Source organism: Cercospora kikuchii (assembly GCF_019650295.1).
Source record: "Cercospora kikuchii DNA, contig_00007, whole genome shotgun sequence".
NCBI lineage: Eukaryota > Fungi > Ascomycota > Dothideomycetes > Mycosphaerellales > Mycosphaerellaceae > Cercospora > Cercospora kikuchii.
In genome coordinates this window covers 481,959-505,849 of record NW_025408588.1, presented here as the reverse complement: position 1 = coordinate 505,849, position 23,891 = coordinate 481,959, and the positions used below count along the sequence as shown (strand labels likewise).

General features: G+C 52.4%; 10 protein-coding genes across 10 annotated transcripts; 5 read left to right on the top strand and 5 right to left on the bottom strand.

The window, feature by feature from the left end:
• Positions 1-96: 96 nt before the first annotated feature.
• Positions 97-3,561, bottom strand: CKM354_001030600 (uncharacterized protein; the record flags this gene model as incomplete). The annotated part of the gene is made up of 1 exon (XM_044805759.1): positions 97-3,561. One exon carries the CDS (start codon positions 3,559-3,561, stop codon positions 97-99), a length of 3,465 nt encoding a protein of 1,154 aa, XP_044661694.1.
• Positions 3,562-3,979: 418 nt separating this feature from the next.
• Positions 3,980-5,083, top strand: CKM354_001030500 (uncharacterized protein; the record flags this gene model as incomplete). Its single annotated transcript, XM_044805758.1, has 1 exon — positions 3,980-5,083. One exon carries the CDS (start codon positions 3,980-3,982, stop codon positions 5,081-5,083), a length of 1,104 nt encoding a protein of 367 aa, XP_044661693.1.
• A 762-nt stretch (positions 5,084-5,845) lies between these two features.
• On the top strand, positions 5,846-6,559 carry CKM354_001030400 (uncharacterized protein; the record flags this gene model as incomplete). The annotated part of the gene is made up of 3 exons (XM_044805757.1): positions 5,846-6,168; positions 6,230-6,302; positions 6,374-6,559. 3 exons carry the CDS (start codon positions 5,846-5,848, stop codon positions 6,557-6,559), a joined length of 582 nt encoding a protein of 193 aa, XP_044661692.1.
• A 247-nt stretch (positions 6,560-6,806) lies between these two features.
• CKM354_001030300 (uncharacterized protein) lies at positions 6,807-8,891 on the bottom strand (the record flags this gene model as incomplete). The annotated part of the gene is made up of 2 exons (XM_044805756.1): positions 6,807-6,878; positions 6,999-8,891. The coding sequence occupies 2 exons, from the start codon at positions 8,889-8,891 to the stop codon at positions 6,807-6,809; spliced, it is 1,965 nt and encodes a 654-aa protein (XP_044661691.1).
• A 617-nt stretch (positions 8,892-9,508) lies between these two features.
• CKM354_001030200 (uncharacterized protein) lies at positions 9,509-11,227 on the bottom strand (the record flags this gene model as incomplete). The annotated part of the gene is made up of 3 exons (XM_044805755.1): positions 9,509-9,668; positions 9,753-10,953; positions 10,999-11,227. The coding sequence occupies 3 exons, from the start codon at positions 11,225-11,227 to the stop codon at positions 9,509-9,511; spliced, it is 1,590 nt and encodes a 529-aa protein (XP_044661690.1).
• A 1,580-nt stretch (positions 11,228-12,807) lies between these two features.
• On the top strand, positions 12,808-13,716 carry CKM354_001030100 (uncharacterized protein; the record flags this gene model as incomplete). Its single annotated transcript, XM_044805754.1, has 3 exons — positions 12,808-12,824; positions 12,897-13,243; positions 13,307-13,716. The coding sequence occupies 3 exons, from the start codon at positions 12,808-12,810 to the stop codon at positions 13,714-13,716; spliced, it is 774 nt and encodes a 257-aa protein (XP_044661689.1).
• Positions 13,717-14,234: 518 nt separating this feature from the next.
• On the top strand, positions 14,235-16,237 carry CKM354_001030000 (uncharacterized protein; the record flags this gene model as incomplete). The annotated part of the gene is made up of 2 exons (XM_044805753.1): positions 14,235-14,384; positions 14,438-16,237. 2 exons carry the CDS (start codon positions 14,235-14,237, stop codon positions 16,235-16,237), a joined length of 1,950 nt encoding a protein of 649 aa, XP_044661688.1.
• Positions 16,238-16,613: 376 nt separating this feature from the next.
• CKM354_001029900 (uncharacterized protein) lies at positions 16,614-17,380 on the bottom strand (the record flags this gene model as incomplete). The annotated part of the gene is made up of 3 exons (XM_044805752.1): positions 16,614-16,930; positions 16,983-17,244; positions 17,288-17,380. The coding sequence occupies 3 exons, from the start codon at positions 17,378-17,380 to the stop codon at positions 16,614-16,616; spliced, it is 672 nt and encodes a 223-aa protein (XP_044661687.1).
• Positions 17,381-17,798: 418 nt separating this feature from the next.
• On the bottom strand, positions 17,799-20,597 carry CKM354_001029800 (uncharacterized protein; the record flags this gene model as incomplete). The annotated part of the gene is made up of 11 exons (XM_044805751.1): positions 17,799-17,846; positions 17,900-18,051; positions 18,140-18,216; positions 18,266-18,789; positions 18,843-18,897; positions 18,946-19,066; positions 19,114-19,270; positions 19,336-19,443; positions 19,515-19,800; positions 19,855-19,896; positions 19,966-20,597. The coding sequence occupies 11 exons, from the start codon at positions 20,595-20,597 to the stop codon at positions 17,799-17,801; spliced, it is 2,202 nt and encodes a 733-aa protein (XP_044661686.1).
• A 1,853-nt stretch (positions 20,598-22,450) lies between these two features.
• Positions 22,451-23,691, top strand: CKM354_001029700 (uncharacterized protein; the record flags this gene model as incomplete). Its single annotated transcript, XM_044805750.1, has 6 exons — positions 22,451-22,545; positions 22,592-22,835; positions 22,882-23,052; positions 23,109-23,359; positions 23,422-23,509; positions 23,569-23,691. 6 exons carry the CDS (start codon positions 22,451-22,453, stop codon positions 23,689-23,691), a joined length of 972 nt encoding a protein of 323 aa, XP_044661685.1.
• Between the last annotated feature and the right edge of the window lie 200 nt (positions 23,692-23,891).

Sequence of the window (23,891 nt, the reverse complement as noted above, 5' to 3'; positions counted from 1 at the left end):
CATCGTTGTTCGTCAAAAGCTCATTCGTCGCATTGGTTCCTGTGGCTCAAGAGGAACTGATCGACGACCAACATGAGAGTCATCAAGCAACGGCCACTACACCGCATCATCGGTCTTCACAATAAACCACTCTATAACATCCACCACCCTCTTCTCCCTTGCAGCCCTCGCCTTCTCTCCCTCGCCACCGCGCAATCGGAACATAACCTTCGCATACAGTTCCGCCAAAGCCCTTCCCTTCTTTCCCAAACTCCCACTCGAATTCCCACGTTTACCAACTCCTTGCTGCGCCAGTGGGATCTTGCCCTTCCAAGTCGTCATCCGCTTCAATCCCCCCAATGCCTTCTTCGTCGGACTCATTGGTACATTTGCACTCATACCATCGTCAGGACCCGCCCCAAACCCAGCCAGGCCCTTCCCACCCGAAACCTCCCAAACCATGCGTTCCAACATGCCCGTGATCAAAACAAAACTGATGCTATGACTTGAGCTCCTCATCGCCAAGATCTCCTGCACAGCAGTCCTCAATTCATCATTCGTCCTCTTTTGTGCCTGCTTTCCCTTCTCCAATCCATTCGAAAATGCTTCAATTTCAATCCACGTCTCCGCCGTAACAATTCCACCTTCCAAACTCTCCAAAAAAGTCAACAGAAACGAGCACAAAACATAAAGTCTCTCAATGCTCGGCAGTGTACCCGGCAACGCACTCTCAATTCCCATATCTCGATCCAAAGCATCACAGACCGAACTCAACGCCTCCTCCCAATCACTCGTATCCCGCAGCGTCCAGCATTCTCTCTCAAAAGGCCACGCAGGATAAATGTCCCAAGGGGCAGTAGGCAAAGCCACAACACCCAAGCTCTCGTCCTCTGCCCCCAATCGTGCAGAAAGCGAAGAAGAAGTGCTCGTCCTCGGAGTCGTAGGAGCAGAAGAAGTCGGCGTGGCGGGAGGTAATTCATTCATCATTTCCCATTCGGCAACAACACGAGTATTCAGCTCTTCTATCGCCTCCGTCAGCTTGAACAGCTCGCGCGGAGCGGAGAAACATACAGGAGGTTGTCCGGAGGAATCGATACTTTTCGTGCTGACTGCAGAGATATTACGATTGTGGTCTGCTGGACGAGAGGAACCGATGCTTGCACCATCTGAGAAGGCATCAGATGCGGTAATGGCGTTGAAAGCATTCCTGATGGGTGAGTTGGGCGAGGTAGACTCTTTGCTTGATTTGTCGCTGGGTTTCTGGCCTTGTAGTTTGCGTATGCCGCCTTCGGGTATCCGCACGAGAGTGTCGATCGTGCGCGCCAGACTGCTTGCTAGCCAGTGTCCACGTAGAGGAATGAAATGGTCGCGGCCGTTTTCGATTCGAAGAACCAATATTTCATCGATATCTGGCTTTTCCTTATCATTGAAGTTCTTCACATCTATCATGTCGGAGATCTTGAGCTCAAGCTCGATATTGGCTGTCTCTCCCGGTTGGAGCGTGATGTTTGGCGAAGCTCCTGCGGTATTCGATATTGCAATGCCTTCAATTTTGATCGTGAGCCACAGTGGCGCGATGCCTGCAGGCTCTCCTGACTGCACCGGCCGCTCGATAAAACTGAAGTTGGCTGGCACGCGACTGGTGTTCGCAATTGTCAGCGAGCGCTGTTTCGTTTGCATCCATCGCACGTCACCAAACCAGACACCTTCGTCCGAAACACCTCCCGGCAGGTCCTCACTGGAAACAGCGGCAGAGGTATGAGTCTGCTTGTCGACAACAACTGTGACATTTGGGCGGCCCTCGTTCTCAGCCTTGTCCAGCTCCTTGGCGCATTCTGCATGAACCTGCGCTTTCAGCTCTGGCACGACCGCGTCATACTTGAGCATAAAGCACGCATCAAGCGGTTTATGGTCTGAGGAAAGCACTCGTTGATGCGCGGTATAGTACTCCAGCGTGATCTCGTCTTCGAACCCTTCTCGTGTCACTACAATTGCACTGTTATTTTCGTCTGCCGCGTCGTCATATTCGTCATATTCGTCGTAGTCTCCGATGGTGGCGCCATCGGTATCAGGATCGTAGTCGTACAGCACATCCTCTTCCGAAGCGGCTTGATCGATCCCGCTAGCTCTCATTTCTTCATCTTTCTTGCGAGCACTCTCCTCTTCACGGACCTTCGCCTCGTAAGCCAGCTTGTCTTTGCGCGTCCGGTACAGAATGCGGTCACACCACGAAGGAGCACGCTTCTTTTCTGAGCTGTCAAAGACGCCAACACTCCCAGGGTCGTATTTGTAAGTTGGCAGGAAGGTAATTGGTCCTTCCCGCCAGCCATCATGGAATGCTTTGCGTTTCCTCATCTGCTGCCGTAACTCATCGTGAGGAAGAAGAGAGTCAAGAGTCGTTTGAAGTGATGTAGGATCCTCCTTGGCCTGAACTTCGTCCACCAGAGTATCATGTCGCGAGCTGTCGCTGCTCGGCCGAGAATTGTTGCCTGTGTCCACTGATAGTCTGTTCTTGACTTGTTCTGTCGTCTCCTGGATTTCTTTCTCGATCTTTCTTGACGCTGGCTGGCTCAGATCGTACTGATTCCGCGTGTGCAACATTAGCAATCTCCTCACGTCATCACCTGGAATACCTTCCATTCGGAAGTTGAGATCCCCGCACCAAAAGGCGAAGTCTTCATCGCCAATGGTCTCTCCAGACTGTTGGTTCAGATCCAATGCGTCCTGGATTGGCTCGAATTTGGTCCGCTGCACGATCTGTTGGGCATCCCATAGTCTCCTCTCCAATGCAGTCTTATCCGCACCAGCTGCCAGATGACAGTTCACGAAGACAAGTCGTGTTGTCCCTCCCAGCACGATGCGAGCAGTGACAGCGCCTTTATTGCCCATGTAACCAAAGACGCCTGTACCGACGCTCGTGGTGCTGACAGCCTTGACATCCGATGCTACTTCTGGAGCCGCGTATATGAGGAGCAGTAGTCCAATCAGCTGTTGTTCCGCGATCAACTGGTATCCGTTTGGTACTGCCTCTTGCATGGCATCCTTCCACTTATTCGCCACAGCAGGATCGGTGTATGGCTTCAACGCCTCGCCCACAGCAGTGACATCGACAACCTCTTGCAGCCCCAAAACATATAGTCCAACATCCTTGTCATGCGGCAGGACACTCTCGTCTCCAGATGGTAGAGTTTTCTTTTTCCGCTCGTATCTGCTCTCCTGTTCTGTTGCATCCTCTTGCACAGTCTTCCTGTCTTCGGCGTTCACGGCTCCCGTGAGGTCGTCTGCCACACCTTTGCCTCCAACAAACCACCCTCCCAGATCTTTCTCAGTTCCCTTGAAAGCAGCAACGTTCCACGTGCCGACCTTGATCCGGACATATTTGGGCTTGACATATTCGCTTCTCCGAGCATACACAGCCTGGGACAGACTCTTGAACGTCACTTCGTTCTCGTCCTCCTCTAGACCCTCATCGTTCTTATCGCGTGGGAGGGGAGTCGTTGGAAATGCTCCAGGTACTTCTTGCATCAGACTGGAAGAACTCGCAGTTGAGCCACCGCGGGAGTGCGATTTCGAGGCAGACATAGTGTAGGATAAATGACTGCCGTGTCTCAGCAGTTTGGCCTACTGGCAAAGCACCTCTCGCAGGCGTGACAGCAGCAATCTCGCGTCATGCTGCTCGACTCAGGCGTAGGGGAACAAGAGAGTGGACTTGTCATGTGCATTCCACCACCGTCACCGCAAATGCAAATGTGTTCCTCTTCCAGGTTCGAGGCAGTGCAGTGCGAGCTAAGGCGCCGCTTTCCTGGCCTATCACTTGATGTCATCGCTTGGAAAGCTTCACTAGCGCCAAGCAAGTGAGCTGGTGGCTCATCAATATTGATTCGGAGCCACAACAATTTTCATCAAATTAACCACGCGACCCGATCTTCACATGCAAGCCACTTTCTTTGCTATCACAACAACAACATCCACCATCGCTAGCAGTACCACGACCACAATCATGGCGCCCAACAGGAAGAAATCGCGCCAACAACAGCCACCCGCCATAGCAAGCGACTACGAATCCGACACGGCCGCCTTCACCGACACCCAGCCCTTCATTCCCCCTCCACCACTTCGAACAAATGACGAACTGAACCTCCTCGTGCTCCGGCGATGGCAGCCGGAAATCACCAGTATCCTCACCATCGCTCCATTCGCAGTCCTCTACATCTTCAACCCAAACCTCGAAACTCCAACCTGGGAGAAATGCGAAGTGCAAGGCTCATTATTCCTCTGCTCCCTCACGAAATCACCAACCGGGCACAGCAGGTATAAAGTCATCATCTTGAACCGGAAGGGCTTGGAGAATTGGGAATACGAGGTCAAGACAGAAGAGGCCATCCAGCTATCGGAAGAGTACGTGATTGTGCAGAAGGAGGACGAGAGCACTGGGGAAGAGCAAATTTATGGAATATGGATTTTCGAGGAGAAGGGCGGGAGTACGCGAGATGTGGTGGGAAATGCAATTTTGAGTTGCGCAAGAGAGGTGGAAGCCATGGCCGAGCAAGAGGACGTAGAGGAAGCATATGAAGACCAGGTGACGTACGAGGAGCAACAGTATTTGGATCAGCAAGGGAATGGACTGCATGCCGTACCACAACAATGGCAGAGGGAGGACACGCCTAGATTCCCGCAACAACAACACCAGCAGCCTCAGCATCAGCACCAGCAGACATACGAGACACATAAGGCGCAGCAGCACGTACAACAACAAGCACAGCAACCACAAGGACAGTCAATCGACCTTGCAACGCTCTTCGGTAAGCCCGCAGTATCGCCAGCTCCCGCACCATTTCTTCAGCCTCCACAGACTGAAGTTGATATCGGCGGCACGGTCTTCACAAGCAACCCCTTTGCGGAAGAAAGATTCGCAGCTGCAACTTCAACAGCTAGCCATAACAATGCTGCCTCCCGCTTCTCGTCAAGCGCAGATACGAATTTCTTCCGAGACGCGGGATCATCAGCACAAATACAACCACAATATCAAAATCAGCAGCAGCCTCAGGCAACAGCACAACAAAATACTTTGTTGGATCTTTTCAAGAATGCGAAGAGGGCTTGAAGAAAGTTCTTTTCGACGACTCTTGCCTTGATTGTCAGAGCGTACTATCATTTCTTGGTTACGTTGCGTCTTGCGTAAGAGAGTCACTACGGTAAATGGCAGGAGAGATACCCATAAGGACGGCACTTCCTTTTATGTAGCTGAGCAGGAGCTACTTGTGGAATTGTAACATTATTTGGAGCATCGTTGGACCTCTGCATCCATCGAGACGATCAAGTCCTTTCTCTGTCACGTCAGCCTACCAGTGTGTTGGCTGGGCCACTGGGTATAGAATGCAACGCCGCGGGCTGAAAGGTCGCCAAGTGCCATGGGCGCAGATCATGCTTCAGCGGAAGCCGCGATGAAAAACAGCGTCTCGCTTCGCCTCTGACCCTGGCAGAGTTACAGAAAGGTCAAGAGAAACGAAGACCTGAATCGAAGGAGCGCCCTGGTGAAGTCGAAACTGACATTCGGGCTACCTCCGAAGCAGTCATGTTGTGTAACTAGTGCAAGCGATGCAGGTATTGGCTGCACCTTCAGTCCTCGCTTGCAAGCAGGAAGGAGCTGAGCTTCAGCCGCAAACAGCTTGTGTGATCTCTTGCGATGAGCTATCATGACATCAGGTCTCGTCCATAAGTATTGAGGTATTGATAACACAACACGTTGATATCCAGAAGGTCATCCGTATCTCACAAGTCTGCGAGTCTACACCTACCTCTTGGATTGTTCTTCCACTTAATCGAGCTCACAAGCTACAACCCGATCTCCTGCATCCTCAAAATTATGTCCGAGGCAAAGAACAACAAACTCTCCCAAAACGACGAAGAAGCCCGTCTAGACGCGCGCCAACAGCAGCTTTCTTCTTATGGTTCCACTGATCCACCACCAGCGTATTCATCGCACGACGAAACAACGCCCACCGACAACACCGGCACCGTCTCCGGCTTCCGAGCAGGTTTCAACGCCTTGACCAATGCCATCAGCAAGACCTTTTGTGGCACTGGATCAGTAGCCCGTACTTCATCAGACGAAAAGCCGATCGGCGACACCAAGACATTGGAAGGTACCGGGGGCAAAGACAAACGACCAAATAAGAATTGTGTCGGGTGCGTTTCTCATATATGGCTCCTTGATTTCTTTGCAACAACCTCAGGAGAGCTTGAATAGAGCTGACGATTGGTTCGAAACTTCAGATGTGTCGGCTGTGAAGGGTGCAAGAATTGCGTTCTGTGTCGAGATTGTGAGTATACGTCTCTCCCACGAGCTTTCTTGTTGCGGAAGCTCGCACATAGGCTAATACTTTTCGTACAGGTATTGACTGTCACAACTGCACGGATTGCACTGATTGTGAGTCTTCCCGTGCCACTCCCATCCCGAGATGACGATGCTTTCCTGTTGCGGACAAGACGCTTGAGCGTTGGTCGCAAATTCCTGCACTTCTACCCATGGACCCCATTTCTGTGCTCTCCATGCAGCCAGGGACATGCTGCAAAGTGACAGTCGAGCATGAAATAGGTGCGAAGAAGTCATCTGCTAATAAGAGTATCCAGGTGTCCGATGTCATAATTGCACTGGTTGCACTGGACTCACAGATGCTCATAATGTAGTTGGTGAACATGGATGAAGAGTATCTCGAGAGAGTCCGATCGTGAGAAGAGGCGTGATCTACAGCAGAACTTTCTCAACGTCGGGGTTGCTAGATCTCTGGCGCTCGTTTCTCTTCTGGCAAAGGTCTCGCGAGTAATCAATGGATCTCGAACCACTTGGTCTTCTCTCTAAGCAGACCTCGATATCTTAGGTAGTGGATGTACTGGCCCTGGAGGATTCGTTACCGGCCGGTTCATTCGCACAACAACAATCGCCGCAAGAAATGCTTGAGGACAAGCCTCAGAAAACCGCGAGCATAGCGTACAGCGACGCTCACGAGTCCACTTACCTGCATGAGCCCGTGCACAAACGCTGTGCCCACAAACACATAATGCTCCCCTTGCTGCCTCAACACGTAAATCCTGTTGCCGCCGTAGAACATACAGATCAGATCACCTTTCTGTAGTCGAAATGGTCCCGTTCCAATCCTACCATCCTCCGTGGTGAAGAACGTTCGGCTCATGATGGCATCGCTCATAGCCTGGACAAAACTTTGAGGTCCCGGAGTGAGATCTGCGACAGAAATACCCTTGCAAGAGGTCACATACTCTTCGTAATTCGCGATATGGTCTTGACTCCAGCTTGGGTCGATTCTGTCGGTTGTCATTCCACTCATCAAGGTCAGCGCGATGACGCAGGAATCGAATCCTAGATCCGAGGCGATTCGGCCGCAACGAGAGATCCATTGGTAGCGAGGAGAATCATCATCGTGTGTTGTGACTGCCAGAGGCTCAGTGCAGAGTTTGACGCGGTCGATGAGGATGCCTTGCAGAGTTAAGATCAGCGTCTCCTGGTGGTTCCTTGTTCTCACAGACCAGGAAACATCGTCCCTAGCATATTTATGATAGCTCAGGTTGCTGAGATAGAGCATCGATCCCTTGTGACAGGAGTATTTCCCATGATATCTCGGTACCCAAGAAGGCCATTTTGCATTTTCGTCGCATCGATCTTCCTTTTCGCTGAATAAGTTCTGTGTAAGATAAAGAATGGCGATACTGGAAGGACTGGCAGCGATGGCGGCTTTGGTTATTCTGGCAAATACCTCCGCCAGATCTGATCTGTAGTCTGGCACCAGTTCGAACTGCGACTCTTTCGGATACGCATCCGCCTGTATCATTCCCAAGACACCGTACACCTTATCGAGTGGCTCTGTGCAATCAAGATGGACGCTCAGTTTCAAAAGTGTAGTGATGCTGTATTTGTTTTGGGAAAGGTAGAACATGTCGGCCGCAACGAATACACCTGTATTGTTACTTGCAAGATAACAATCACGTGCACGAGATCGAGTCCTCAGCCACTGTGCTGCCAAACTGATCTCATACCATCTCCGGGAATGCGAGCCACAATGGCAGCACGATGATGCTGCCAACAGAACCTCCTGTACAACCCATAGACGCGTGAACCATGAGTAGGAAAACAGCGATTCCAGAGCCTTCCAATCGCAATCGGGCAGCTGCTCGAATGAGTATCCACCGCGAAAGATGCTAAGCAGCGAAGCCTCACGACTCTCAGCGAATCCCGTACAGTGCGCAACCAGTATATCGATGGAATTGAAGGCTGCCTCGGCAATTCCGTGGTTGTCTTCACCTAGCCAGACAAGGACTTTAGTAGCATGTACGTAGATCTGTCGCATGATAGCCACTTGCTGACCTCGCTCAGCAAGATCTGCCTGGTTAATGCAGATAGCGTCAAGCCAAATTGTCCAATGCTGCTGTTCGAAGCATAGCCGTCTCAGCAGTATTTCTGCATTTTCGGGAACGTTGGTCACATAGCCATCGAGCACAATCTGAGCGTGCTGTTGTAAGTTTCCCCAGGTCCAGGAGATCGCTTCGTATACTGGCTTATTCGAATGTGCTGGGTCGCTTTCCCCTTGAGAACTTTCTTCGACTTCCCTAGCATATTTGCTTGTGGCAGTGTCTGCAGTGCCTGACGCACTGGTTTCTTTGTCATCGTCTCGGACATCCGGCCTCTGCATCGCCGCCGGAAGCTGTAAATCTCCATTTTCCAGACCCTCAAAAGACCTGGCTGGTTCTAAAGACACGATTTCGAGTCGACACCGCACTCGTCCTTCTTGGTCCAGCGCGTCTTCAACGTGACAGACTCTGATCTCCTTCCTGGAGGTGTCCAGCTGTGCATAGATATTGGAAGAGTTAGCTGTCTTCTTGGCTGCGTTATCAGCCATCGTGCTGTGTGCCAAACGTATGGGTCGTGTGTTGCACTTTTTCGAGTAAACCTGGGCCAGCCTAGTGTCCTTTAATGTACGTGGATTTGTCTCAGGGAGGCGGAGCCGAGAGCACGCATGCGCATGCGCATGCATGTCAGCTGCGGCCAGAAGCCAACTTGCAGATGCTCACCTCGCCCCGTGGTGGAGAGGGCGCAATGTTGATCGACGTAACAGCATTTGGAGGCCACCTGACGATTGCAGCCACCAGACTGCCATATCTGCTTCGGTTGAGCTCCAAGATTTGTGAGGCTGTGCAAAGCTCGTCAGCGTTGGCACCATCGTTTTGAAGAGCAAAGATTTATCACTGTTGTACTCATATCACATGAGTGGCTGCACAGCCGTTCGGGTTTCCGCGGTTTGAGTGGCTATTCGGTCGAGGGCGAGAGGTTTCGTGCGTTTCACATCGGACAGTATCAGCAAGTCGAAAATTTCAATAGAAGTTGCAGAAGTAGCGTTCAGCAAAAGGCGTTGGCATACCAGGGTGGCGGTTTAAGAAGAGTGTTGGCAGCCACAATGCTGACATGCATGGCAGTGCATCACCATGTATCTCTTTGAATACATTTCGCAGACTGTCTTCAGAGGACCACAACTCTTGCGCCTTTAGAATCACGTCCCGTCAGAGCAACAACTCCATCGTAATATGGTTCCACATCGCGAACCGTAGTCTCATACAGCTCAAGCCGAAACTGACGTACGACAGCCGCGAGCGCCAAGTACAATTGCGCATAGGCGAAGCTAGAAGCATCGCATCAGCATTGAATGTCCTATTCACCGCAACAGCCGAATCACTCAAAGATAAAAACAACTGAATGCACTTACTGAATCCCAATACATGCCCTCGGCCCCTTCGAAAACGAATAAAGATCCTTCTTGGTCTTTCCCTCAGGCCCCAGAAACCTCTCGAGCATCCATTTATACGGTTCCGGCCAAACCGTTTCGTCGTAATGTAAGATCGGCATACTCATACCCACGAGCGTGCCCTTCGGTAGCACATACCCGCAAACCTCGGTCTCTGCGGGCAAGACACGGAGCAGTCTATGCACCACAGCGGTACTCATTCTGAGGCCTTCGCAGATGACAGCAGATAGATATGGGAACTGTTCGAGCTCGGTCCAAGTAGGGAACGTGGCCAACGAAGGGTCTGGAATGCGAGCTTCCAGTTCCTGGCGGAGTTTCGAGAGGGAATCTGGATTGGAGAGAAGTTGGATGATGGTGTAGCTCAGCATATTTGCTACCGTCTCGGTTCCGGCGCCCATGAGGGATGCGGCTTCATGCCACAGGCGCTCGTAAGATTTCTCCGTTTCTGGGAGATCGCTGGAAAGCAGTTGTTCGAAGACAGTTCTGGGCACCTCGCTGTCAGAGCTCAATGCATCTTTAGACTCTTGGCCGGCTAGGGTGATCTTCTCGTCGCTTGCTTGACTGGCAGAATACCGAGCTATTGTTTCCCTGGCGATCTGTTTGTTCCGGCTGTGAATGTCTCTCGTCACGGCAAGACCAGGCTTTGCGCGGATGAGATATTTGCTCACGACCGGTTGGTGAATTAGTATTCGTAGTATGGGGAAATGCTTGAGCATTTGGACATTGCGCAAAGCAGCATCCAGAGCCTCTCGCCATGGTGCAGCCAATTCACGATCGTCGAGCAAATGGAAGCTGAAACCGAAAGCGAATGTCGTGAGACTGTCGGTGGTCATGCATAGGAAGAGCCGTCTCAGATCGATGAATGAGCTTTCACCATTTTGCTTGCGTGCATGCTGCAGCTCCCACAGGCGTTGGCAGACCTTCGACACTTGTGCTTGGACCAGCCGCTCCATGTCTACGACAGCTTTGCGGCTGAAGACCGGTGCAAGTGCATTGGCTCTGTGCTTGTGCAGATCTGACTCTGGTGTTTCCGATGCTGCTTCAGGAAAGCCGAAGCGATGTCTGTGAAGGGCGTATTTGTCTGCTCGTTTGTTGAAGTGGCGCGATGCATATTGTGGATCGGCGACATGTACCTCATTGGGTCCAATCTGCACAATGGGCCCTGGCATGCGTCAGCCTTTATCAAAGACTCCTTTTGCGATCTTACCGTATTGATCATGCAGTTCCTGTATCTTCCATGGCAGACGACCTCCTTTTGCCAAGTCAAAGTACAGCTCATAGAGTCCGGAAATAGCTGCAAATGTGGGACCAGGGACCTGTGCGATGGGGCTCAGGAACAGGCGATATATGGTCTGGAGTAGAATCCAAACAGCGAGAGAACCGGCAACACCAATCGTGAAGGTCCAAGAGCTCACATTTGTAGACTGAACCTGCATGTCAGTACCTTTATAGCCTACATTCGAATCAATTCAAAAGCGCAACCTCGAGAACTTGTCAGTGTGGTCGTACAACCTTCAAATTTTGTAGAACCAATGTCGCCTCTTTATCAAGTCGGTCGCAGCGTCTTCATATATGTTGTGTTCCATAGAGAGCTCTGCATTGCTATCCCGCTTACTTCCACCATCGCTGCCCATGTTGGTAGAAGCTCTGGCGAATCGTGGAGGCAGGTCGAGAACTTTCACTATCGGGTAGCCTATGTGCCGGGCATCTTAAGTGTATTGAGGTCGGCTCTATATGCATCCGACAGGTAGGATACATCACCGGCGATCCGATCTTGGCACATTGTCTATCGCCAGCGCCCCGTGGAGGTTGTGATAGAGAGCTTCCAACACCAACCAACACTACTCGAGGCATGGTGCGGGGTGCCTCAGGCAGTGGCCGTTCGTTGTCGGCCTCCGTGGTCCGACCCTTCTGGTGTGAAGCGGGCTCACCTCAATCGGCGAGATAAGCAGTCATATGGGAGATTGAAATCCAGCAGACGTATTCTGAAGACGGAGACGATGGCAGCGATAGGAGGTAAGGAGAGACGTCGACGTGGAAGTCTGGATGGGGCCCGCTAATATTTAGGTCTAGCGCCAGCTGCGGAACATTTGTCGTCACTGCTTCCGACGGCACTTTGGCAACAATCAACTTTCCACGACCGATCATGAGCACTGACTTTTGCTGTTATATGCCCTCGTAGGATTCTTCTCCTCGAGGAGGAAGATCGCTAGAAAGGAAATTTGTTCGAACGCAGGAGTGAGCAGCCGCCTGCCTGCCCTAAGTCGAAATCCTTGGCACAGCTTCGACTTGGCTGTTTTCGGCCCAGCCGCTTTGCTGATTGGTATAATCACTGCTGACAGTCACGCTTACAACTCTATTCATACAGCGAGGTTCTGACGAGCGAGCAACTACACATGTTCCGACCTCATGTAGTACCGCATGCGACATTTCTACCGCCGACGAGCGAGGATTTCCTGATTTCCTCGAACACGCGAGTCGAGACAGATCGTATCTGATGTGAAAACAAAGGACGCAGCAACGAGCAATGCCTGGACGACTCTGAGTTATACGGGTGAATCCACCGGCCAACATAGGCCATATTCGAGCATGGAGACTGCTCGCTACCACGCCAGGCAGCGTCGCAGTACGCATATTCGAGGATGCCGTGAGTGATAGTAGCACCTGGTCCTCATGGGCCACAGAATGCTGCTACTTGCGCTCGCTCTGCGGACTCCATCCAAGAGGCTGGACCGAAACGAGCAATGCTGGAAATGAGATCAATACCAGCTCTACGATGTCAGGCTAACCTCCGAGCGAGCCGACGGAGTGGCGTACTGCTAGATTCGGAACAGAAATGTCAAGCCAAGAACATCGACTGTCCTTGCGACTCCTTCGTATCAGTCAAGAACGTCGACTGTCCTTCCGACTCCTTCGTATTGCTACTGAAGTGCTCGTCGAACAAGTTTGGCTATCCTTGACGACGTATGCCAACTTCGCCGAAGATCCCAAACTTGGGCACCATGGACGCCGAATGATGCGGATTGAGAGCAGGTGTGCGTATAGTAGTATAAAGGGCCTGAAGATTTCCAAGCACTTCGACTGATACAACACACTACCTTCCAGCTACAGAAACCTCCTCGCCCTAACTCGAATCAATTCCGCTTACACGATGCATCTTGCCATCCTTGCCCAACTCCTCACCGCAGCGCTGGCTTTGGCTGCGCCAGGCGGCTCTGCGTTGGAAGATAATAGCCTAGATAAACCAGTGGGAAACCCAGCGGGCAAAGCAGCGGGTAAACCAGTGGCAAATCCAGTAGGAAGCCAACCACTGGCGAAGCAAGTGGCCAAACCAGTGGCCAACCAAGGAGGCAAATCAGCGAACGGCATACCACCAGGCTTCTTGAAACCGGTGCCCATCAAGCCACTAGTCTTTACACCAACAGGAAGCAAAGCAGGTGGCAAAGCACAGCGTGAGTGCCCTACCCTTCACGCGCTGCTGTCAAATATGCTTCGCACTAACCTTCCCCTTCAAGCCGACGCCGAACTCGACTGCGCTCGCGTCAGGATCATCTGCCATAAGATCTACATGAACAAAGAAATGGAGAACGGCGAAAACGATCTGGCCGCGTATTGCGGCGACGTCAGAGAACGGATTGAAGATGATGCTGAAGAAAGCCACAACGATGGCTCCAACTGCCTCAACGGCGAGCCATACGTGGATCCAGGCCAGCCAACGTGTACGGTCGCTGCTAATTACGGCTGGGGACTGCGCTATGAGGCAGAATTCGTCATTCGACGCTTCAGAAAGACGTGTAATGATCCGCCTACTGGAGCTGGGAGACTGACAAAGACGTTGACAGAGATTTGTGGTGTTGTGAAGCAGGACTTTTCGTCATGGGGGACTGCAAGTGTCGATAACAGCAACGTGCACTGCGGTGAGTAGGGAATCTAGACACGATGGCCGATGTGATTGCCTGGGCAATTTACATTCTTGGAATGCTGCACGGCGTTGCTACTCCACGCCGTGCAATCTGCGGCCGGATGTGGGGTGCTATTACTTCGCTTCTGCAACTGTTGTGTTCATTTGAGCACTACTACTACTACTACATACATACACAATTTCAGGGCCGAGTGTACAAAACTTTGGAGAGCCCAAGTGGTAGTCATTTTTGGTGGCGGCAGTATGATGGTTGTATCTCAACGTAACTCCAAGAATATTGATCGCCATTACGCAGAATGCATTTGAATGTCGGAGGTGGAAGTTGACAGTTTGGAGGAGGTGGTGGTGGATAAGGAGAGGTCAAGTCTAGACGCTGCCGCTAGCGCGAAGCTGCTGCGCAACATCTGTCGTCACTTCCGTCGGCAGCTCTGGCGACCAACTTTCCACGACAGCACCACTATCTCCTCTCCTTTGCCAATGCAGCACAAACATCGCTAAGGTACATCCTCCGGTCCACCGCCATGCCGCCATTCGCCAACTCCGACGTGTCCTACGCGAAACACACCCTCGATTATCCCGTCTATGCAGCCGACTGGGATCCCTACAGTCGCGGCTATCTCGTAGTCGCTGGCGGCGGCGGCGAGGGACGCAGCGGCGTGCCCAACAAGATCGTATGTGGAATGTCTGGACGATTTCGGAATGTCACAACCTGATGTTGAAATAGTCTGTCCTTGATGTGAACAACCGTGCCACCATCGAACCCGTTGCCGAGATCGACCTGTCCCGCGATGAAGACTCGATCCAGTCCCTTGCGAATTTGGCCACTAAGGATGGCCTCGTCACCTTGACTGGTATCAACTCGTCCCAAGCTGCGCAAAACGAGAACAAGAACGAGCACTTTCGCGCTTTCGACATTCGGTATCCTCCGCGTAAGAAGCAGAAGACAGAAGAGAAGGCAAGTAGCGAACAAGGGCAGATCAAAATACTGGGCAAGCGATCGCTGTTCAAGCCATCATCAGCGCCCAAGAAAGAGACATACCAGCGTCTACTGCGACTGTCGCCTGTGGGCAAGCGAGATGTGCCCAGCAAACGGATAGGTGCTGTGGCATCAGGCTTCGCGAAGGAGTCCGAGATCATTGTGTTCGATGCGACAGCTGCGGTCCCTACGGATAAGGATATCATCACGAGAATCGATCTGCCTGAGAAGCAGGAAGCCGCCGATCTCGACATTGCTTGCATTGGCGATGATGACGACCTGTTGAGCCTGGCATACTGCGATGAGCATAACATCTACGAGCAGACCTACAAATATGACTTTGCTAAGAAGAAGGTCGACAAGCGGCCCAATGGACCGAGGCGGGTCTTCCAAATGGCAGCCAGCGACCAGTATCAGGCGAAAGGTGGCCGGCCCAAGTTCAAGGCCCTGCGTTTCCTTAACTCCGAGAATCTTGTCGCGCTTGTGAATCTGCCCAATAAGTCTGGCGCCGAGTTGAGACTGTACCACCTCTATCCCACTGGTCCTGCCATGGTAATGCAGACTGAGAAGCTGGCCAGCCGCATCAAGCAAGCAACGAGCTTGGACGTCAGTGCATTGGACGCTGATAAGAACGGCAACCAACAATTCACACTTGCTGTTTCCGGCCAAGATAGCAGCATAGAAGTCCTGACAGTCAACTATCAAGCGGCCACAGATACCTTTTCGTCGATACGTGGCTACATGACACTTCGAGATGTACATCAGCAAGGCATCACAAAGATCTGCTGGCAGCCTTTCCACTCGCCTGTCCGTGCATCAACTCCGGCACCTACCACTGGCAAGAATGGTGAGCCCGTGGCACCTCAGAAACCTCAACATCCTGGTCCACAATACGCTCGACTTGCATCAGTCAGCTTCGGCAATACTCTAGTCATCGACACCTTCCCTCTGACTCCTCTTGAGCCGAAGGACAAAGATTCTCGATACGTTCTCAGCCATCCTTCTGATGAAAAACTCTGGACGATCGCGAAATGGAGCCTCGTCCTTATCATTGGCCTGGTCACTGCTATTCTTTTCCAATCTTTCGTATCCACTGACTCGCCATTTTCGATTGTCCCGCCCAAGGTCCGCGAGTTCCTCGACCAACCGGCCTCGGCAGCTCATCATCGCGATATTCTCTCACGAGCCAAAGTCGACGAAATTGTCGTCCCGACCGCAGCGGTAAATCTCAAGGACGCGCTCGCAGAACATCACGCTTCACCTGACGACGCGGCGGCCACTGCTGTTGTTGTCCATCATGTTGAAGATGGCGAAGGCGTTCATGTTGCTGTTCATCCCGACAAGGACGCCTATCTTGCACAAGATGACACTGATGCAAAGCATTGGGACGAGTTGGCAGACAAAGAGAAGCACTACTGGAAAGAGAAACTTAAGAAGGCCGGACAGTGGGCTGAAGGCGAAGGAGAAGCAGTATTGAAGGGTGTTCTGTGGAGCACCATACCCGGCTTTTTGGTGGGACAGGCGGGAGAGTTGTTGAGGGAGCTCTGAGCACGGGTTCTCTCTATCTTCTTCCGCTGAGCTTCACCGAGATCAACCCTCTATTCCCAGTTTCCGACTATTAGATCCACTAGCGCAGCTTTCTAGGCGCCCTTGGCTAACGCTTCATGTACGAGAGGGGCACAGACGGCAGCTTCCGAGCTATGAGGTTTAAAGTTCATTGTGTTATCAGTGCCAGTCGATATCGTCCTGCTATGCCATTCTTCATCGCCCCACTCTGCTCTCATGGCTCCTAGAAGATCTCGGGCGAACAGAACGTTTGCTCTTGAATAAGAAAAACGACGCCGAACACGAAAGCACAGACTATGTATCAATCAGACCCCAGGAGACAATTAGATGTCGACCATTCGAAGTGGTCTTTAGCTGCTCAGCACTGTGGCAAGCCTCTGAACAAAGCATGTCCAATGACCTCACCATCACCCGCGCCGCAACCGGTTGCACTGCATGGATTACCATCCAATTCAGGTTCGAGGGCTTGGTAGTCCGTGTAGAGGGTATCGCCACTACGAATTGCCAGAGCACAGTCTTCTCCAGGATACTGGTTGCCTTCATCCACAAAACGTGCGTCACCACCGCAGAACTCGATGCCATTGGTGCCAATGTCTCTGGGCACAGCACAGATGGGTGGGTTCCGATCGAAGCTATCTGGACGAGTGTGTAGATTAATTCTCCGGCAAACGTCATCTACCCGTTGAGGTTAGTATGTGTTTTCAATCATATCACTGAGCAGACTTACCTGGGTCATAGGACACCCAGTCAGCACCATCAACGCCGGACCCTCTCCCGTTTGGAAAGAATTGACCCAGGCACAACATGCCATCACTCGGAGGTGGGCTTGGTGGGTTTGGCGGATTGGTCTCTGTGGGAGGCTGCGGCGACTCTCCTCGGAAGACGACCTGACCTCCTCTTCCACCATCACCCAGAGTTGGAAGAGGGCGTGTCACTGTGTAAGGTGGATCCGGTGGGCGGCTTGGACATCCTGTAGTGGTGGTACTTGTCTCGGTGCTTTCAGTAATAGAGCAGCCGACTGTTGGAACGCACGACGCAGTTCTGCAGGTTGTGCTCAAGCTGTTCGAGGTCGGAGATACCGTACAGACAACGTCGCAATTGGTTCCTGTAGTCTGCGACGTGCATGAGGAAGGCTGAGACTGAGTGGGCGAAGGAGAGGGGCCGGGGCCTGGTGGTGGTGGAGCAGGGCCTGGAGGCGGAGGAACTCCGGAAGGACAATCCACACCGAAGCAGTTATCATCACCCCCATCGCACAATGGTCCACGACATATAGTGCAACGAGGGCCTCGGCAGCCAAGACAACTAAGCCCTGTGCATGTAGAGCAGCCAGGTGCATTGCAGCCAAAGCAGTCCGCGCCAAAACATCTTCCGCAGAATTCAGAGCTGCAATCAGGACAACCAGAACCAGAGCAAGCAGAGCAATCCGTGCCGTCGCACGAGTCACAACCAGGTCCAAAACATACAGTGCACTCTTCGGATGAGCATTCGATTGAATCATCGGAGCTGGCACAGTCGCGACCGGTGCATGATGTACACTCATCGCTCAGGCATCCCGGGCAGCCAGAGCCACGACAGAAAGAGCATTCCGGGCCTGTGAAAGGCTCGTTAGCGTTTTTGGACAAACAAACTCGAATCATGACCCACCGTTGCAACCATTGCATCCCGGCCCCACACAGCCTTGACAGTTGCCATCACAGCCTTGGCAAGAGCCTCCTGCGCACGTCTGACAGTTTGACCCAGTGCAACCAGGTTGAGGAGTTGTATTGGGTGATCCACCTCCCGGAGGCCGAGGATCGCTAGAGTCGATTGGATCAGTTCCAGGTGGACTTGAACCCCCAAGAGGGCAGCGAAGAGGAGGCCCGGGACACTGCAATACAGGCCCACCCTCTTGCGGAACTGGCGCGGTCCGAGGAGCGCTGAGTGAACTTTCAGCTTCACCGTTGAAGGCAAGTACAGCCCACCTGGCAAGATTTAGCAAAGATTCGACTGCGACATCTGCATATTACTCACTCATAGTTCCATGCTCCTGGGAATTGAAACCCATGCATGGAGCAGGTACCCTCTTCCGTTGTGGTAAATCTCTCGAGCTGACTACCTTGTTGATTCACGTTTCGTCTTGCGAGAATGTAGCCAGCAGCACCCGCAACAGCATTCCATGTCAAGTGCACAGTTGCAGGGTCATTCGAATTCACCTGCAAGTTTTGCGGAGTTCCCGGCGTACCTCGGCCGGGAACAACGCTCCTAGCGATCACAGGAAATCCAGCGCCAGCCGCGTTCCAGGTTTCGATAGCCACAAGATGACGATGACCCGGGATAAGGCCAGTGATCAGAGCAGAAGTGCCCTCAAATGCGGCTCCCAGAAGGAATGCACATGGCGTGTCTAAATCCCAGTAGTAGACGTTGTAGCGAAATACACTGTCACTATAAGGTCCAGCTGGTGGAGTCCACCTCACGCTTATGCCACTGTCCTGCGCTCGTACTGCAACATTGCCGGGCGCGGCAGCAGTCTGAGGCCTGGCAGTACCACTGAGCCACTGGGAACTTGTCAGCTTGCTTTCCTGATCAGCATTCTGTTAACGAGACATACTCCCGACCAGCCGCCCTTTCTGTTGCCAGCGCTGGAGCGAATTCTGATATCGTACCTATAATAGCTTAGCAGGCATCGTAACGACCACAGCTGCTTCACTTACGTCCAGCCATCGATTGCCCAGCGAGTGTCCCATCTGTTCGTTCGGACCTGGCCCGGGGAAAAGTTGAATGGTGCGCCGCCGTTGATGCGATATTCCACGTCATACTCGTACGCTCCATACACTGCCTTTACATTAGTAAGTACAAAGGCTGGTGACAATTGAACTCACCTTTATCCCACGTAGCTGTCAGTCCCAAAGGCGAGGCCGACATCTGGAAATTTTGTGGCACCGGCAGTGGACGACTTGGGATTGATCCCGGGATCTGAATAGGAGTGGAACCGATACCCAAACCAGATACAAGAGCTCTGGAGAATGCTCTTGCAATCTAGTGTCACGTCAGCGTTGCCCTGAGGTGGGTTGGTGAAGTGGTATAGTGGCTGTCGACGATACCTGATATTCTCCAAGTTCATTTGGATGCAACCCATCATATGCAGCTGGACAGTCTTGGTTGTACTGTGGTCCACAATCAAATTCTTCTCGAACAGGGGCGATCACGACCTATAATATCATTAGCAAGTAGAGGGAAAGCCGAATGTGAACGCCGATACGCGTTGTGGGTTATCACTCACTGGGGATGATGCGGTGCTCCAGCGTGGCACTTGCTCGCGCAATTTTCTGTTATATGAATCGGTGTTTCGCACAAGATCCTCCCTTCCCCCAATAAAGGTGCGGTGTATCACCGTGCTAACAACAAATTTCATGTTCGGGTTCGAACGGCGGGCATTGTTGATGAGATTGGACATGCTGGTGATAAGACCATCGTCATCGCTGTAGAACCAGCCAAGATCGTTGAAGCCTAGCATTACGAGCATTAAATCAGTGGGATTTGCTGCAGTCTGTTCTTGTATAAGACCCCTATAGTAGGGCAAGTCAGTAGCCAATACTTAGCATTGAGGTGGTGCAGCTTACTGAACAACAGCGGCCGCACGGCCGGAGATAGCGAAGTGTGAACTGTGGTGATCGTTAGTCTACGTGTGTCTGGATGACCACATGACCACATGATCATGGACATTGACGCACCTGTCAAACGCCGTTGCATAGCCCCCACTGGTCTTTGGGGGTCCAACGATAGGAGCGGACCCATACAATGGTGGCGGCGCCGGCGGACCAGGGAGTTCGGGCTCGATTGTGCCTTGATAAGGACCAACAAAATCGACGGCGACACCTTGACTTTGGAACCATTGCGCAATACGATATCGCCATGTGAAGTCGCCCTCGTTACAGTGGGTCATGGAATCGCCAACGATCATGACCCTCGTGCCGCCTTGACGTTTGCGAAGCCTGGCTGGGCGGTCTTCTGTTGGATCTGTTGCGGCATTCGAGGCGTTCGATAGGACTTGACCAGTGGTCTCTTGAAGTGGCGGCCAAAGTGCTGCGATCTTGCTGAGCTGAGCGTAATTCGGTGCATCGGTCGGGAGAGGTATGGGGTCCGTAAGGTTGCTAAGGGCAAGCTCTTGTGCTACCGCAACCTCTTGAGCAACTGCAGATGGAAAATCTACAGGGGCGACTGTAGCAGAGGCGTCAGCCGTAGGAGAGGCCGACGAGGCTGCGGTGTCTTGGTCAACTTGTGCGTTGACATGGGGCAAGCTTGCTGTAATGAGAGCAATGAAAAGCAGGCAGGCGATTCTCGGACCGCGGATTGGACGGATCATGTCGTTGACAGTATAAAACGAGGCCGATGATGAGCATCAATGTTGCGCGAATCGGCCTATTTCAAGACACGAACACATCGTCCTGCGTTTCTGTACCACAAGATTCTGCTGCAAGTATATGCAGCACCCACGATCATTTGGCATATACCAACATACTTGGCATACTGCTACTCAACAGTCTTTCGATAGTGTCTGCAGACGGAGGATGTAACTGCACCTAAGCTCTGGTCATGCAATCACGGGTCGAGTTTCACTGCCTGACAGGAAGCTTACCGACTCCACCAACGCAATTGGCGCGCTGCCTCTCGACAGTCTTTCGATAGTGCCTCTGTGCCACGTTCGTATCTTCCTTCGAAACCTGGCATCGTCCAGTGACGGATCAAGTTTTGCTTCTGGGAGTGGCAAAGCGGCAACGCATCAGCCAATACACGCGCTGTTCGTTCTCCATGAGTGGGCTATACGATTCGTGGGCCTCCATCTTGCCTCTTACAGAGCTGTTGCTCCAGTGCACAGGCCCACGTAGCGCTTTACAACGCTAGACGAATAGCTCGGAACGAGCAACTGCAGAGTCTGGTTTGCGCCGCTACGACTCCTTCGCCCCAGGACGCCGTCCGTATTGAACGCTTGTAGCATGAGGCGCGGTTCATAGAGCCTCGGGTCTCGGCGACATTGAAGCACTTGTAGAGTAGTGACAGTCGGCGATGCAAGCCTCGAAGCTACTGCTGTGCCGCAATGATGGGGCAGCGTGGGGAATCTGTGGCTTCAGAGAGGCATCAAAAGCAGTCCATTTTTAACTTGCAATGGTATGCTCCAACTCATCTTCAAGGATTATGGTCATGTATTGCTGTATTCGTGGTTCTTGAAGCCATTGGTATAAAGAACATGGAGACTTGCCGGGTTGGAGGAGGAGACGTGGAGAACTGCCTGAAGTCGTCCTGCCCGGACGGGAACGGGACCAGCCGCGGAGACCTCGCCTGTCTCCACCCCAGGATTTTGCGTTGCTGAAGCTGCTGTGCCTCGAGAGTACATCTATCTTCTAATTGCTCGACGCGGGAAGCCTCATGCCGCCTGCTAACGATCGTGGCAGGATCGGCCGGGACGATACGCTCCACTGAACGAGTTGGAAATGCCAAAGCACAAGGCACGGGCGCTGACAGTTCTCATTCCCTCGACCTGAGACCACGCGCCGCGTGCGATTGCAAGATCGAACTCAATGAAGAACGATTCATCCACAAAGCTGCGGTTGTAGTCGCATGCGCCCGTTTCCGCAGGGAGATATGCGCCTCATCGTGATGTGCATTCTCAATCAGTGTCTCGGGTGTGCGTTACGCTCCTCGTGGTCGCGGCCCCATGACTCCAGCGGGAAAAAGACATGCATGAGAGGAAGGCCTTCCACGTGCATGTGACACTCTCTTGAAGGTAGCTGCAACATATGATCCCTCAGATGTCCTCCTTCGGCCTTTCCAAGACGCCGGGGTCAATTGGCAGACTTGGAAGATCACGATGCTCTGCCATTTGCAATTCCGCTTGAGTCTCTTCGCGGCAATAGTGCTTCTTGTCAAGCAGTCCCGGTGTTTGTTGCAGGAGATCTCAAGCAAAACCAACACCCGCCAAGCGCACTCCGCTATTCAGTCGTGTGTGTAGCCCATGCAGAGTGCAGCATTGAGCCATAGGCTTCGCACTTCGAGACGCCATTGACGCGGCCTGGCTCTGTGATCGTGCACGACGCCTAGCGACACTTGTCACGAAGCCTTCGCGAGCTTTGACTGGCGCTCGAAGGATAGGAAACCGTATAAAGCTGGTGAGAGACAGCGTGGGTATTGTGATCGATCAGCTCGTTCTTCCCAGAAATAATGTGGTCTCTACTGCTTCTCTCATTGCTTTGCTCGTGGAATTGGGTCTACTGCTCAGCACGAGCAGTATCCTACGGCACCTCCTCGGGCCTCGAGTAAGCTGATCTGATCCAGGCCAGCATTCGCTTACCTCTTCACCAGATACCTGCTCTCCGCAAGACAAGTCTCAGATCCGAATGGCCCTGTCTGCGACGCTATTTGCAGTCCCAACAATTGCGGCAGTGGATCCTGCTCCTCCTCCGCCAGTAAGCGCACCTTGTCGGTAATTACAAACACCACCCACAACGCCGGTCTTGTGCGACGAGAGTGGGACTTTTTTGAAGACGAAGATGAGTTGGGCAATGCAATAGGAGATTATTTCACCGCGCAGGGGAGAAGAGTGACGGTCAGTCGCAGCGAAGCAGCAATCGAGACAGGACTAACCCTTTCAGGCGCAACGTACTACTGTACCTGTACAAAGCAACGGCATTGCGTACCCCACCCACTGCGTGCAAGTTTCGTTCGCGAATTTGCCAGCAGGAAACACGCCTATTGGCGTTGGACCCGGCTTCTTGACGGGCTGTACGACCCTAACGATCGTCTCGCCACGTGCGGTATACAAGGTCAGGGCTTCCTTACTTGCTCAAACGTACTTCTAAGCTGATACGCGTTCGTGTAGTGCCATATCTGGGAAGACTTGCACATGACGGAAGAACCATTGGTGCGGCAGATTCAACCATTCGATCAAGTTTTGACCCTCATCCGCAATGGCCAAGGCGCTGCGTCTGGAAGTGCTACGGGCGTGAGACTAAATACCGCGTTGTTCAATCAAGCTGGCGACGGCACACAAGCCTACATATTTACGCCAAGAAACCGCGACACCCCCCGAGATCCCAATTCTCAAGTGTATCCGGCAAAGATTGGTAGACTGTGAGTATCGAAATACCGTGTTTTCCCACTCGAGATGCCGTCACAAGCTGATTGAAAACAAGAACCAACCTCATTCGTGAGCTCTTGCCACAAGCCACCATAACGCATATCAACTATGCTTCGAGACCAAGTTACGGGGATCCTGCTCTTGTTAGTGACGCATGACAAATTACCGAACGATGTGATCACAGGTGCTGACCTGTCTGCAGGGTGTAGTTCTTTTCGAATACGATACTGACTCCACAGGCGGAGGACAAAATGTGGCCGATTGGAGGTTGTGGCACGAGGATGCTTATCAGACTGGAAGGGGCATAGGCATGAACGTTGTGTAGTCGCGCGGTTTTTATGGCAGTGAAAGGCTGGCTGCAATGAGGGGCGTTGATGTGGCCAGTTGCCAGCGCATGATTGGGGTATGATGATCACTAGTGCAACTTCGTAGGCGCCCTTGGCTGACGCGGGAGGGGTGAAGGTGGGAGCTTCCAAGCTATGATGTTTAAAGTTCGCTGCTTCATGAAGTACTCTCGTCAATGTT